General features: G+C 56.1%; 1 protein-coding gene across 1 annotated transcript; it reads right to left on the reverse strand.

The window, feature by feature from the left end:
• Positions 1-3,156: 3,156 nt before the first annotated feature.
• On the reverse strand, positions 3,157-14,138 carry TMEM11 (transmembrane protein 11). Its single transcript, XM_068147387.1, has 2 exons — positions 14,030-14,138; positions 3,157-4,147 (listed from the first exon to the last, which is right to left on the reverse strand). The coding sequence occupies exons 1-2, from the start codon at positions 14,092-14,094 to the stop codon at positions 3,631-3,633; spliced, it is 582 nt and encodes a 193-aa protein (XP_068003488.1). The 5' UTR covers positions 14,095-14,138; the 3' UTR covers positions 3,157-3,630.
• Between the last annotated feature and the right edge of the window lie 1,570 nt (positions 14,139-15,708).

Here is a 15,708-nt window from a genome sequence, read left to right on the forward strand (position 1 = left end):
GACTGGCTGCACAGGGAGAGCTCAGGAAGGACAGAAAGAATCTCTTTCGGTTTTAAACTTATAACTGAAACAAAGGCTACTTGTAGCACCCAGACCCCAGAACCAAAACCTCCTACCCCTGCTGCCACCTCCATGCACTCCCCAGCATTTCCCACAGGCACTGCCTGGAATGTCCTGCCTGTGAGTGCACATCTGAGGGCAAAGAAACTACCTTGCTATGGACTTCATCTTTTGTTCTGCTGAGCTCCTCACAGCAGGTAACCTTAGAGGAAGGGAAAAGGAGGAAGGTTTTGTTTGCCTTTTCATAGGTCCCTGCAAGGTCTTGTTGTACCAGGACTTACTGCAGAACAGCTTAGTCCCAGCCCCCTTTACATCATCTGCCAGCCCCCAGCAGTCAGGGGTGAACCCACACCAAAACTCTGGTGGAGGTGTGCAGGCTCAGCAGGACCTCCTCCTTCAAAAGCTTTCTCTTGATCACTGCAGATGTGTACATGAGCTCTGAGAATCCATCCAGATGATGCCCAGGATGTGTTTCAGCACTGCTGCTGGCTCAGGAAATCCTCTGCCAGTTTCACTGGGGCTGAGGCTGAGCTCTGTTACATAAAGGCTGAAATTACAACTTGAGGCTTTCAGGCTTATGGATCTTTGTTCCTGTTAAGATAGAAACCAAGGCCTTACCTTCTCCCCCTCTTCACAAGGGGATTCTGCAAGCATCAGCTCTGCTTTTGTGTGGTTTGCATGTCCAGGCCCTTCAGTTCTTGGCACATTGCAGCACTCCTTGTCCAGCTGCTTGCTGTTCTGGTTTGTCAGGTCATGGCTGAAGGACTGAGGGGCTGCTTTGCACCTCGGTGTTACCAACCAGGGTGCTGAGAGCTGCACTGCCTCAGGACTGGGGAAAACAACGGGGTGGGGAGTAACTGTTGGAGTTACAGCTCCTAGCCAGAGGTTACCAAGAGCCTGCACTTTCCCCATGGGAAGGCAATTCCACCTCTGTGAGGAGAGGAATGTAGCACACTCCGTGTCAGAGCACCTCTGCCACAAGCTGGGAAGCAGAGCTCATGGGGCTTGTCCCCAGCCAGTGTGTCCCACAGCTGCTGGCACGGGTAGGGGAAGGCAAGGCACTAAAATGTGTGGCCCTCAGGACTGCTCTCTCTCCCTGGTCATCTTGCACTCACCTAGTAACAGCCTGGGTGTCACCAAGCATTTCAGCTGGGTTATCACCAATATTCCTTGGAAAACAAGCCCCCTGCCCCTCCCATCTATGTCCTCTTCACCTCAGAAGGGAGTGAAGGGTGTGATCTTAGAGCAGACCTACCTGTGGTGACAGCCAGGCTGACCTTTCTCTGCCCCTCATGCAGAAGGCCACAGGCAACTCACTCATTTTTAACCCAAACCACGTTCCAGGAGCCTACCAAGGGTTAGTCCTTGTGCCAGGCATCCTTGCAGGCAAGGGGAAGCTCAACACAAAGAAGTGCCAAGACTGCAGAGGTTTAGTGGAGACAAGGAACTTCCAGCCCTGACAATCATTCTGCATGGACTGAAAAGGAGCAGGACTGTCTCCTGTGTGTGGCCAGCCAGGGGTGTTTCAGGGCCACTGCAGCAATAAAGGCCATGGCAGCCATGGCAGCTGTGACACTGCTTTAACATCCTTCCAGTAAACAGGAGTCCAGAAACAAACAACGTCAGGGCTCGCAGGGCAGCCTGCCCAGCAGGCTTGGCCTAACCACAGAAAGATGAAGTAGTTGCATTTCTTCCCCTGCTCTCTGCCAAGGCAACTGTACATTGTTGCTATAAATAGAGGCTGCTCTGGATCCTGGCTTCTTCTAACCTCGGAGGGAGACAGCTCAGCCACTCTCCCAGCCAAGGAGGCAAGAGGCTGTTGCCACCTGGAAACGTCTCCGTGCCCCTGGAGCTGCCTGCAGCCCAGGTGCCAGCTGGGGGGCGGCTGCCTGGGCAGGGGGTAAAAGCAGCAGCTCAGCTCCCAGCAAAGGCTGTGTGCCCAGCATGCACACAGGGCTGGGATGCACACCCTGCTGACACTGAAGCTGCATCAGCAGAAAAGCACAAGCTGGAACTGTGGCCAAAAAAAGCCTGCTGCAGCCCAGAGGAGCAATCCCTGCCCGCTGGTGCAATTTGGAAAGTTAAAGATAGAACTCAGTTTGGTTTCTGACCTCCAGAGACTCCCTTCTCAAGGTCAGAGCTTCAGCTGTGGAGGTCAGACTGTGACTACCCAGGAAGCAAGCAGCACACCTCTGTGCAGGCAGGTTTTCTTCCAGGGCTTTGCATCCAGATCACAACACTTGGAGCAGCGCCCGGTTGGCCTTCTAACTGCAAGCCACGCCTGGCTCCCAGCTGGTGGGAGGAGATTCTGGAGAGCAAGCTCCGCTCCTCTGAAAGCAACCAGCAGGTCCTGCAGAACAGCCAACAGCTCCTGCTCTAAGCACAAGGTTCTGACAGGCTGGAGCTAGAAGATGAACTAATGCACGTGACTGAATTCTCCCGTTTCAGACAGCAGCATCATGTGGATGCCTTGCAGCAGCAGCTCCAGAAGCCTGTGTTCCAAGCAGGAGCAGAGGGATTGCACAGCTGGGGCAGAGCCACCCCAAAGGCAGCAGTAACAGAGCACAAAGGTAGGGCAGCTGCACTCCCCCCACTGCAGCCCTCAGCTGCAGGTGGGACAGCACATTCCAGTGGAGATCTATCCACAGGAGAAAGAACCTGCAGAGGAACCAAGCAGGATGTGTTTGCAGCTGGAAGCTCACAGCTTTATCTCCACTGCACAGAGAGGCAATGGCTGGAGGCGGCAGGGCAAAGGGCCTGGGACATCTGCACCCCAACCATCGACGCTTAAGTGATTCCCAGGAGGATCTAAACCCTGGGGGTAACAAGAGAGCCTCTTCCAAGCAACACAGCTAGGCAAGCAAGAGGAAAAGCAAAGCTCTGCAGCCATCCCTTCAACAGATGGCTGCTGCCACGTGTGATGGACAGGAGGAACATCAGGTCCGTGTGAGCTGGCAGAAATGATCACCAGCAGGGGAGCTCTCGGGGCAAAGCCTCCATCCCCTCGAGGCAAAGCCTCCATCCCCTCGAGGCAAAGCCTCCATCCCCTCGAGGCACTCTGGCACAGGGGGTAACAGCAACAAGAGAGCAAAAGCCTTTGAAATTCTCATCCTTTAATGGTCAATGGTAAGGTCTGGCTGGTTCTGTGTAATACAATTAAACAATGTACTTAAATGTTCCCCCCCTCCCCAACGGAAAAAACCAAGAGAGGAAAAACAAAAAAGGGAAAAGGCAAAACCAAAAAGCAGCTTTCACTGCCCCCCCTCCCCCCTTCCTATAGCCTTCCTGCATCAGCATCCTGCTGCTGGATTGGACTCCCACAGCCTAACATACAGCTCTCCAGTCACCACACCTCCACGTCTCAAAGCCTAACAAAGAACTGACCCCCCCCCGCGGTGCACCAGCGATGTGTTCCTTCCCAAACAACAACACCACCACCACCAGCTCTAAGGAACCCCCAACTCCTCCTCCAGTCTCCACTGCTTCTCAAAAGAGGGAAAACAAAACGTTACTGTGGGAGTCTTTAACACGCCTGCCTCGGCGGCTTCTCTCTCTGCCCCCCTGCTGCAGTCATACAGCATAGAGCTCATAGATCTTCTTTACACAGTACACCAGGGCAGCCAGGGCTATCGTGTTGTGCAGTCTCTTTCTGTGCAGGTCGTCCTTCCTCACCAGCACCACGGGGGTGGAGGAGGTGAGCGTATGCAGGGGCAGGCGGGACAGTTTATAGGCGTCGTACTCCACCTGGTACTTGCAGCAGGGGTCGAACTGCCAGGAGATGCCATAGAGGGTGCAGCAGGCCACGCTCAGCACCCCAGCAGGCAGGGAGATGTAGTGAGAATAATCTACTGGAAGTGCCAGAGGGGTGAAGAGGCAGGTGGTGCCTGCCAGCACGGCGGTCTTGTGCAGGCAGTTCCCCACGGTGATCCAGCGGGCGGTCTCGTCCCCGATGCGGGTGGGCTCGATCACTATGTACTTGTACTGCGCCTCCAGGGCCTGCTCCAGCTCGTACTCAAACTGGTCCTGAGCGTTCTCTCCGTTGTAGATCTCATGCACAATGTAGCAGTCTGTGGAGGACAAGGTGACCCTGGTAATGGGAAAGGCACAGTTAACACCACAGAGCTTCCAGACCCTCGGGAGGGAAGAACGCCCAAGGTGAGGGCAGCCCCTGGGGGGCAGTCACAGTATCACAGCCTCACAGTGTCACTAAGGTTGGAAGAGACCTCGAGGATCATCAAGTCCAACCTATCAACACAGACCCCATGACTAGACCATGGCACCAAGTGCCACATCCAATCTCCTCTTGAACACCTCTATGGATGGTGACTCCAGCACCTCCCTGGGCAGCACACCCCAATGACGAATGACTCGCTCGGTGAAGAACTTTCTCCTCACCTCCAATCTAAACCTCCCCTGGCACAGCTTGAGACTGTGTCCTCTTGTTCTGGTGCTGGGTGCCTGGGAGAAGAGACCAACCCCTTCCTGGCTACAACCACCTTTCAGGTAGTTGTAGAGGGCAACGAGGTCACCCCTGAGCCTCCTCCTCTCCAGGCTAAACACCCCCAGCTCCCTCAGCCTCCACCGCCTCTGCCCCACAGCAGGCAGCTTTTCAGCCCAGCATTCATCTCACCTTAGCTAACAAGGCCTGCTGGACATGAAGCCATCCCAAAATAAGGCACCATTTTTCCTTACCTTTTTCCTAACCTGGAGCAGCTAGAACATTGAGCAAAGAGGACCTGGTTAGCATTCCTGACACACTCACAGCCCCAGCAGCTTCTCTGCCTACTGGGAGGGTCACAGCTTAGTGACCAGGCTGCATCAGCAACTGAAGCACTGGACAAGCTCTCACAGAAAGTAAGACTAGCAGCAGCTCATCCATCAAGAGGCACTGGAAGGTTTCAAGAGAGGAGTCACTTCAGGTCACTGTGTTTGCTCCCAACACTACCTCCCTTGCCACTGGTGCAAGCTTGCTGTCAAGTCCTTCACAGTAAACCCAGCCTAGTTAAGCCAACAAGCATGGCCAAAAAGCATTGCTGGAAGTGTGGGTGAGAAAGGCAGCAGAGCACTCAGAGAGCAGCTCACTCCCTCTCCAGAAGCAGGATGAAGCAAGGAGCAGTGTTTTAACCCAGGCAGGCTTTAAGAGTGAAAGAGGAGCCACTGACTTCACCTTGGAGCAGACTCCCTGCTGACAGGGGAGTCACAAGCATTCTACATCCTCCACTGGAGAGGCAGCATCTGGCTAGCAGAAGTCACCTCCACTTCCACCTTTCCTCCAAGCCTCTTCTCACACAGCAACTCAGCTGCAGCTACACTGATGTAAAGCTGTTGCAGAAGGGGGTGATGATTGTGTACCTGTGCTGCCAGAGGGTAAAACACCCCCCTTGGAACAAGGCCCAGCCCTGTGCAACCCTGTGCAGAAGAAGAGAGCCATTTCTGACACATTTGTGCTGCACCAGGACAAAACTGAGCACGTGGCCTCCCAAGGATAAAAATATCCAGCAGACTGCTTTGGCAGAAGGAGAACACCATACACATGTATTTGACCCAAACACAGCAGACAAAACAGCCTCAGCCCAACAGCATTTAGACTCTCCTGCCATTGGGATGCAAGACACTGCTGAGATGGAGAATGAAACCAGCACTGTCTGCTCCCTGAGCACAAGGCTGCTGGTGTGTGTGCACTGGAAAATAGGGGGGTGGGAAACACAGAGTCACAAGCTGCTCTTACCAGACATCACTCTTAATGTGCAGCTCCATTCATGCTGCAAAGGGTAAGTGCAGTGGCCATCTGTAATCAAGAGCATTGTTAAATGACAAGCTGCTGCCCAGAAGGAGCTGCTTTCATCAGCAGTGGCAAACATCACACAGCAGGGCCCAGGAGGCAGCAGCCTTTCTCACAGCAGAGGAATAAGCAGTCTCATTACAAGTCTGGCTGGAACTGACACAAACTGCAAGGGAAACTCAACTTGCAAGCTGGTTACTGAGCTCTCAGTAGTGCATTTCCCACCTGGCCTCTTAGAATCACAGAACTGTCAGGGTTGGAAGGGACCTCAAGGCTCAGCCAGCTCCAACCCCCCTGCCATGGGCAGGGACTCCTCACACCACAGCAGGTTGCTCACAGCCACATCCAGCCTGGCCTTAAAAACCTCCAGGCAGGAGGCTTCCACCACCTCCCTGGGCAGCCTGTGCCAGGCTCTCATCACCCTCCTGGGGAAGATCTTCTTCCTAACATCCAAGCTGAATCTCCCCACTTCTAGTTCTGCTCCATCCCCCCCAGTCCTATCCCTCCCTGACACTCTCAAAGGTCCCTCCCCAGCTTTCTTGGAGCCCCCCTCAGATTCTGGAATGCCCCTCTTCGTGGGTAGAAAAGGAAAGTAAGAATCCCCTGAATGCTGCTGTGTGCCAGGGGCCTCTTCAGGGCCACCACCTCCTCAGACATGCTTTGGATGACCATGTGGAGCTATTTCAGCACTGGCTGTGGTGAGCCCTGGTGCTCTGTGGTGAACTGGCAAGCATGCAAAGAAAACTGAAGGATAGCACTGTGGAATCTTACAGAGTGCTACATCTCTACTACAGCTAAGTATCAGCTGAGAGAGAGGAGTTTCTAACAAGGAACTAGCTAACCAGCTGGTCCCCTGGCACCACTGGTAATGGTTTCCTTGAAGACAACTGCTCCAAGTGCAGCTTCTTCCAAGTGAGGAATCCCAGTTCCATTACAACAGACATGCAGAGACCCAAAGCAACTCTGCACACCACCACCACTGGTGAAACCCCTCTTGCTATGGCACGATGACTTCAGGGGCCAGCTGCTGCTGAAAGGTGTTTTCAAGCTGGAAGCTGACCCAGTGCCAACAGAGCCTTCCAGATAAAGTGATTGTTTCCTGCCAAGGAGCACTGTCAGCATTTTCTGACACCCAGGAACTTGCAGTGGCATCTGCAGCAACAGAGAGCAGAATGCAGCTTCAGCTAAGAGTTCTGCAGAAGCTCAGGGGCAGCACAACAGCCTGGTGACCCTAGGGCCTGGGGGAACAAGGGTGAAGCAAAGCCTCTTCTTCTCTGCCCATAGGGAACTGGGCTCTAGGAAGCAAGTCAATTGAATCAATGAATTGAATCAATTGAACTCTAGGACTCAAGTCAAGTAGCTACAGGCCAAGGGATTTCTCCAGGCTCAGCATCAGGACAGGAGGCACTAACCTCTCAGTCTCATTTCTCCTCCCTCAGGCCTTGCCTCTGAACACTCCTCCTTTCCTTTCCTTTCCCAACCAGAACCACACCACCAGCAACAGCCACCTGTCAAAGGGCAGGAATCCCACAGCCTCTGCCTGCAGGCAGTCCTGCCCATCTCTTCTGGAATTCATTTGGCTCCCCAGGCTCTGGGGCTTTGGAACAATAAAACCAAGAAAAGCACAACCCTCCTGAGCCAAAACAAGCAGACCTTAAAATATGGTCTGTTGAAAGGGGAAAAACAAAACTCAGTGGGCAGTAAATGGCACAAAGGCTTCAGCCCTGGTGGAGCCTGGCCCCCTAACTGCTCCATTTCTCCTAATTAGTCTTCTAATATGGGAGGAAATATCCCAGTGCTGAAGCTGCCAATGGCAAAATGGGCAACCCCAACCCAAAGAGTGACAAATGAGCTGCTCAGACAATAGAAGCACACACCAAGAGGCAGCAAGGCCAGCAGAAAGTCCCCCCTTCCACCACAGGGGAAGCAGGGGTCACCACCCATTATTTCCACACAAGGACTGGCTGCCCCTGGAGGAGGGAAAGCTGAAACCTGCTTTGTTTTCAGGTGAAGGCTGGGGAAGGACTTCCCAGGATCTCAGGTAGTGATAGGACCAGGGTGAATGGAATGAAGCTGGAGGTGGGGAGATTCAGGCTGGAGGGGAGGAGGAAGTTCTTCCCCATGAGAGTGGTGAGGCCCTGGAATGGATTGTCCAGGGAGGTGGTTGAGGCCCCAGCCCTGGAGGTGTTTAAGCCCAGGCTGGATGAGGCTCTGGGCAGCCTGATCTAGTGTGGGGTGTCCCTGCCCATGGCAGGGGGGTTGGAACTGGCTGATCCTTGTGGTCCCTTCCAACCCTGACTGATACTATGATATGGAAAGAGGCACAGCACAGGTGGGCTTGAGGAGGTTTGAGACCTTGCTGGCACACAGAGCAGGACCGAGAGCCTCTCTCCACAGAGCCAATCTCTCCTGACACAGCCTTTCAATTGAATGCAGCAGCTGCACAGGAATAAATCCAGTCAAAGCAAGTGGATTTGCTCAAACACTGGGGGCTGGGGAGTCTGCCTTTTGGAGCTGGGCCCCCACCCCCCAGCAGCAACAAACAAACTGCTGAGCGGTGCAGTGGGCTCCAGGCTGGCAGCCACTCCTGCTGTGGTCATTTTACAGACCTGCCACTGCACAGAGAAGAGTGGAAAGTCACCCATGTCAGAGAGGATCTAACTCCCCAAGCCCTAAAATGCTGCCCCATGCTCTGCAGCCCAGAGCCTGAGAGCAGCTGTTAGTATCACTTAACCAAGTGAGCTTCCAGGATCTGCCTCCCCACCCCCAGGAGAGGGCTGGAAGTTACAGAGCTTGGTTTTGGACCTCACACTCCCAACAGTTCATTGTGGCTTCATCCACTCTCTAAACTGGACAGGTTTTGCCATGCCCCATTCCTGGTGCCAGCTGAGTGCATGGATGGGGCAATGTGGCAGCACTCTCAACTATTCCACCCAGCAAGATGAAAACCACGTTGAGGCACTGGTGTGAAATTAAAGTGTTGCTGAAGCTATGTGAGGAGTCAGTTGTTAACAGAGCTGTGACCAGCAGGAGGGGCAGAAGTGTCTGGTTTAGCTATAGGGCAAGCTTCAAATTACATCTGCTTTGTCTTCCTAACATGGGAATATCAGAGAGCAGTGGGAGAGGGATGCTGCAGCTGGTGGCACAACAGCAGCTCCAACAGCTTCCCTCTTGGAGCCCTCAGAGCTGCTCTGTCTCCAGCCTGGAAGCACTCTCCTAGCTGCTTCCTCAAGCCAGCAGCTGTAAGGTAAGTTCCCACTGGATAGTCTTTATGGGTGGAGAAATAACCAGCCTTCTGAAGAGGAGGCACAGCACCACCCCACGTGAAAGGACCTTCAGTTTTGCCAGCAGCCAAGTGGCAGAAAGAGAAATGAATGAAGAGAAAATGGGGCAGAGGAGAACATCCTGGACCAAACCCCAGCATCCTTCCACCACCAGGGAGAATGTCAGCCTCAGAAGCAGGCTGCCCTCAGCCTAAAGATGGTCCTTGATCTGCCAGCCAAATTTCTGGCAGGGGTTTCAAGACAACCAACTCTCTCAAGCTCTGCACAGCATTCAGAGCCGCCCCTGGGAGCGAATTCAAGCTGCAGGAGGCACAGGTGCAGTTCTGTGCAAACAGAACAGTCCTTCCAGAGCCCTTCCCACAACACTCTGACCGAGCCTGCTTGTTGTCTGCCCAAGAACAGCTTATTCCTGGCCAGCAGCATTGCTCCAAGCACCAAGCACACATCCAGATCAACTGAAAAGTGAAGACCAGGCTGATCAGAAGTTAAAGGAATGAGATAGGAGAGGCTTGCAGCAGTGTGATAAGGCCTCCCACGAGCAGCACACACACACACACATCCAGTTCAGCAGTGCTACAGAGGAACTTGGTGCTGGCTGTGCCAGCAGAAAGAAAAGGACATTACTGATGGCCAGGGCACGCTGTCTGGGGTCACTATTAGCATCTTAGCCAAGCTTAAGTCAATCAAGTCAAGGCCTGACAAATTCAACCACTGAACTCCCCTCCCTCTACATAAATCCTCCTTCCAATTTAATTTCACTTCAGGATTAAGGAATGAGCTGTGGACTGGCTTGGATGCTCAGTGGAAGAACTCCACCTCCCAAGTCCTGCTCAGTGGTGTATCCTCCCCTGCAGGAGAGCTCCAGGATACCACTCACAGAAACTACTGACCCCTCAGGGATTACACACAGGAAGAATGCTTTCTCTGCTGAATATCCACACACCCTGCCAGTCTCAGGCCATCAGCCAGGCTGCCAGGCCTGCAGCTTTAAGAGGGCCATTCTCCACAGGCTGTCACCAGGCATCACAGCAGAGAGAGAGCAGGAAAAGCACAGCAATAAAGCCAGGTTTCAGTTCAAAAGATGCACCTTAAATACAAAGGGGAAAGAGAGCAGAACAGAAGGCAGGATCTTCAAACAGCCTGAGCAAGGGAAGACTGCACCAAGGAAAACATCACCAGAGCATAGCAGAAAAAACCCCAACCCTCCAGCCAGCAGAGCAAGAAGAGGTGTCAATTTTAAGTCAACTAATGATTAGCCAGGCTAATGGAAACAGGTCAATCATTGCTCTAAGCAAACAGAGTACCAGAAATCTGAGCAGCAGAGGCAGTGAAAGGAGAGCTCTTTAAGGGGGCAGAGCAGCCAATCCAGGCAGTGGGGATGACATTAAAGCTGCTCTTTCTGGAGTTTGTTAGAAGCCCTCCCAGGGGAACAAATGGCATTCAGTCCTGTGCTCTGGTGGTCACCCTGCTGAATCTCACACAGAACCACCAAGCACAACCCGGAGTCTGTGCTGCAGAACAAGAAGTTGTTTTGCTCTGCAGATTAACAATTCCCTTCAGAGAGTCTCCATTAAAGACTCTATCCAGAAAGAAGGGGAAAAAAAGCCAAATATTTAGTCAGATCTCTTCAGTGTTTTGGGTGGTTTGGTTTAAGCAGAACTGCCAGCTGGAGTTCACAGCCAACAGGCTTGGAAATGGACGTCCTAACATTCAGTGCTGGTGAGGAAAGCACTTTCTGACCATTTACCCACATTCTTGTCTCAATAAAGTCATTTATGGCAGGATACAGCCTCCACAGATAGAGCTGCTAGACTTCAGAGTTTTGTCTCCTTTCAGACTGAAAGCTGCTGCAGTCTACCAGCAGGCAGGGTTTTCTGCACTGCCGAGTCTCCTCACACCACCTCCCAGCACACAGATGCCTTTCAGACTCGCTGGCTGACAAGTCTAAAGAGCTCATTTGTGAAGAAATCTAGACCAGAATATTCTGTTCAAAGGAAGAGGTCTCCAGGCAAGACTCCTGCCCTGCCTGAGACACCTCTGCTCCCTGCATGCAGAGCCCCTGTCATCGTTTGATGACATCAGGCCTGCCAGCGCTGCCTCGTACACAGCCCAGCGAGACCAGCAGGTGTGACGTAGGATGAGCCACTGATGGAGGAGAGGCAGAAGCCCAGTCATGAGCACCTCCAGCTCAGATTGCAAGGAAGCAGCAGCAGCCCCCAGCTGACATCACCTCACACCTATCAGAAGTATGGTGACACGGGCAGGGGGTGACACCTGAAAGCAGCACCGCGGCTGTGGCGCGCCGCCGGCTCGGCTCCCTCACCCCTGCCCTCTCCTCACCGCCACACAGCAGCTGCAGGGAGCAGCTCCTGCCTAGGAGTTGAGTATCTCTGAGCAGAGGAGCAAGAGCAATCACTGCTTCCAAACTAAAATCATCACCACCTCAGACTACAGCTGGGTTGTTGGACAGCTCACAGACAAGAGGTTAACAGCTGGCTCCCAGGGCTGCATCGGTCTGCATCCTGCTGGGGCAAATGGCACTGAATCAGGGAGTGCTCCCTGCCATTTATTTTCCTTGCCTTCACTGCTGCTGGAAGGACAAGGTCTGCCACCTGAAAACTCCCCACTGAAACGTGTCCAAAGCTGGTCTGGAGCACAGCCCTGGGAGGAGAGGCTGAGGGAGCTGGGGCTGCTTAGCCTGCAGAAGAGGAGGCTCAGGGGAGATCTTATTGCCCTCTACAACTACCTGCAGGGAGGTTGTAGCCAGGAGGGAGTTGGTCTCTTCTCCCAGAACAAGAGGACACAGTCTCAAGCTGCACCAGGGGAAGTTTAGGCTGGATGTTAAAGTTGTTCTTCCCAGCAAGAGAGATTGGCCACTGGAATGTGCTGCCCAGGGAGGTGGTGGAGTCACCATCCCTGGAGGTGTTTAGGAAGAGCCTGGCTGAGGCCCTTGGTGCCATGGCTGAGTTGATCAGATGGTGCTGGGTGAGAGGTTGGACTGGATGACCTCAAAGGTCTCTTCCACCCTGGTTAATTCAATTCTGTTCCCAGCTGTCTGGGTGCAGGCAGCTCCAGCACTGTGCCCCTGAGCTCGGTGGTGCTCTCAGGTGTTTAAATAAGCTACACTTTTTTTTTTTTTTAGAATAAACCAAACCAGGTTGGAAGAGACCTTCAAGATCATTGCATCCAACCCATCAACCAATCCAACCCACCCAAACAGCTAACCCATGGCACCAAGCACCCCAGCAAGTCTCCTCCTGAACACTCCAGTGATGGTGACTCCACCACCTCCCCAGGCAGCCCATTCCAAAGGGCAATCACTCTCTCTGTATAGAACTTCTTCCTAACATCCAACCTGAACCTCCCCTGGCGCAGCCTGAGACTGTGTCCTCTTGTTCTGGTGCTGGCTGCCTGGGAGAAGAGACCAACCTCTGCCTGTCTACAACCTCCCTTCAGGTAGTTGTAGAGAGCAATGAGGTCACCCCTGAGTCTCCTCCTCTCCAGGCTAAGCAGCCCCAGCTCCCTCAGCCTCTCCTCACAGGGCTGTGTTCCAAGCCCCTCACCAACTTTGTTGCCCTTCTCTGGACTCGTTCCAGCAAGTCAACCTCCTTCCTAACCTGAGGAGCCCAGAACTGGACACAGGACTCGAGGTGTGGCCTAAGCAGTGCAGTGTACAGGGGCAGAATGACCTCCCTGCTCCTGCTGGCCACACTGTTCCTGATGCAGGCCAGGATGCCCTTGGCCCTCCTGGCTGCCTGGGCACACTGCAGGCTCATGTTCAGCCTACCATCAACCAGCACCCCCAGGTCCCTCTCTGCCTGGCTGCTCTCAGCCACTCTGACCCCAGCCTGATGCAGTCACTCCATCGGCTCTTCCAGCTCAGTCACTTCGGGGTGCCCTGAGCACAGAGAGCATTCCTGCCGCGCACACCAGCGCCAGAAGGCTAAGGGTTACTTGGGGCCCTGCTCGGCTACGCAGACTCGACGCCAGGGAAAAGAACAGTGCCGAACCACAGCGGGGGAACAAAGGAAGCAAAAACCACGGCGAAAATCAAGAGGGCTCTCAGGGTGCCCAGGTAAGGCAAGGAGACAGAGGAAAAGGCCTCGCCATAAAAGCGCAGCAGCCCTCGGCAGGCGCTGGTTACATCAGCAGCCCCAGGGCGGGCAGGAAAGCGCCAGGAGAGGCAGGAGTTCGCGCTTCAAGTGGGCGAGGAAGCGTGCACGCAGAGTTTGAAGCAGCTCAACGAGGTTTGCCTCTCCTTCTGCCGTTTTGGAGTCACCATTCCCGAACTCCCGCAGCTCCCCTGCGGGCAGCTCCAACATGTCTCGGCTGCTCCTCCGCCCGGGCGGGGGCGAAGGGGAGAGCGCTGGAGCTGGCCGGGAAGGCCGAGGCGGCGATCGCCCCCGCAGCCCGCCGCGAAGCGGGGCAGCGCGCTGGCCCCCAGCCGGGCGGCACCGCCACGGCCGCCCGCAGAGAGAGGTCACCCTGGAGGACTCCCCGCTGCCCTCCCTGCCTTTAAAAATAGCCGTGCGAGGAGCCTCCCCGGGGCTGGCCCTCCTCCATCCCGGCCGCGAACGCCGCATCTCCGCGGCACGAAAGGCTGCGGGCCGCGCTGACCTTCCCCGGCCCCGCCGGCCTCCTGCGCGGCCCCGTCCCGCCGCCCGCCCACAGCAGGGAGAGCGCCGGCACCGGAGAGCCGCTCCGCGCCAGCCGCTCCGCGCCGGCCGCACCTCAGAGCCGCGTCCCCCGCCCGCCCTGCCGGGCCACGCTCCCCTCAGCGGGGCCCCCGCCCTTGCCGCGGGGTCGTGGGGAGCCCCGAGTGGCCGCAGCCCACCTCCTCCCGCTCCCCATTCGCCCGAGACCCCCTAGCAGCTTCACGTTCTCCGGCCCGGCCGCAGCTCACCTCTCCCGGCCGCCACCACTATTGGTGCTGCCGGGGCCAGCGCGCCTCCTTCCCCACGCCGCCATCTTGGAGACACTCGGCTCGCAAATGTCTCCGCCAGCGGGCCTCGGGCCCGCCGCGCTGCACGACGGGAACTGTAGTGCGCGGGGGCCGAAGGAAGAGCGCAGCGGGCGGGGCCGATCCTTCTCTCGCGACTACAAGCCCCACAATACCCCGCGCCGCTTCCCCTCCGCGGGGGTCGCTGGGACTCGTAGTCCCCTCTTCGCCTGCGGGGGTGGGGGGTGTCCAGCGGGGAGCGGGGCGGGAGGGTGAATGGAGGCTGCCGTCACCAGCGGTCGGTTGCGGAGAGCGGAGCTGCTCCGCCGCCCGTGGCTCAGCCCCTCCTCCCGGTCTCCTCCGCCGGCGTGCCCCAGCGGGAGCGGGCGGGCGTGGGAGGAGCGCGGCGGCGAGTCCCGGCCTGCCTCGCGGCCCCGCCATGAGGGGGTGCGGCCGGGGACGCGGCCTGCGGGCCGGGCCGGGCCGGGCAGGAGCCGGGTGGGGTTTTGCTGAGGGTCAGCAAGTCCTTCAGCGCCTGAGCGCTGGCTTGCTTTCCTGCTCGAAAAGAAACGCCGTGTCTGCCCGCAGCGGGAGGAGGGCTGCAGAACCTCCCGGGGGAGAGTGCACTCTGGCGGGACAAGCCTGGCCCCTTCGATCCGCTCCGAGACTCCAGCAGGGGATGGGGAGGAGACTCCACCGCTGCTGCCTCTCTGGGGAGCAGTAACAGTTCCCAGCCGAACGCTTCACTGGCAGATGAAATGCAGCTTCGCCGCTGCCGCAGGTTTTCCAGCACCAGTCGCTGCTGGAGGGTTTGTAGCGTCCCGAGGCTGTTCCCCACCACAGCAGGGCCACCCAGGGGGACCTGTGCCAGGGGGCCTGGATGGTGTATTCTCAGAACCCTTGGGCCTGCCCGGCTTCCACCTCCCAGTTCCAACACCAAAAGAAGCCTTTTCTCTGGGATTGGTTTTTTTCCCCCTTAACAAACAGCAGCTCCCCGTTCTGCAGCCCCCCCGTTTTGTGGGGGTAGGTTGTGCTGCCAGCTGCCCTGGGCAGGAGTCTTTCTCCAGCCTGGCAGTGCACATCAGAAGAGAGCAGCACTGTCTTTGCATCTCCATTCCTAGAAGAAGCCTCTTTTGACAACATTTCCAAGTGATGTAACCCAAGAGAACAAAACCCATGGCTGCCACCCAGGCATGGCAAGGCTGCTCCTCCAGACCACAGAGCCCCTTCCCTGCACCCCTCCTTTCTCAGCCACCCTTTGGGGCTCAGCTGTTTTGGTGAAGGTGCACTTAGAGGAGCAAGCAGCGCTTGGGAAGTGTGCCCAGCCTGGCTGAACGTGCAGCTGAGCGGCTGCAGGGCAGGGACAGGCTGGAGCTAGGGACAGGCTGGAGCTAGGGACAGGCTGGAGCTTGGGACAGGCTGGAGCTAGGGACAGGCTGGAGCTAGGGACAGGCTGGAGCTTGGGGCAGGCTGGAGCTAGGGACAGGCTGGAGCTAGGGACAGGCTGGAGCTTGGGGCAGGCTGGAGCTTGGGGCAGGCTGGAGCTAGGGGCAGGCTGGAGCTTGGGGCAGGCTGGAGCTAGGGACAGGCTGGAGCTAGGGACAGGCTGGAGCCAGGGACAGGCTGGATGGCAGGGACAGGCT

Source organism: Melanerpes formicivorus, unplaced genomic scaffold (assembly GCF_026170545.1).
Source record: "Melanerpes formicivorus ecotype bairdi unplaced genomic scaffold, bMelFor1.0.p_v2 SCAF_14, whole genome shotgun sequence".
Classification (NCBI taxonomy): Eukaryota; Metazoa; Chordata; class Aves; order Piciformes; family Picidae; genus Melanerpes; species Melanerpes formicivorus.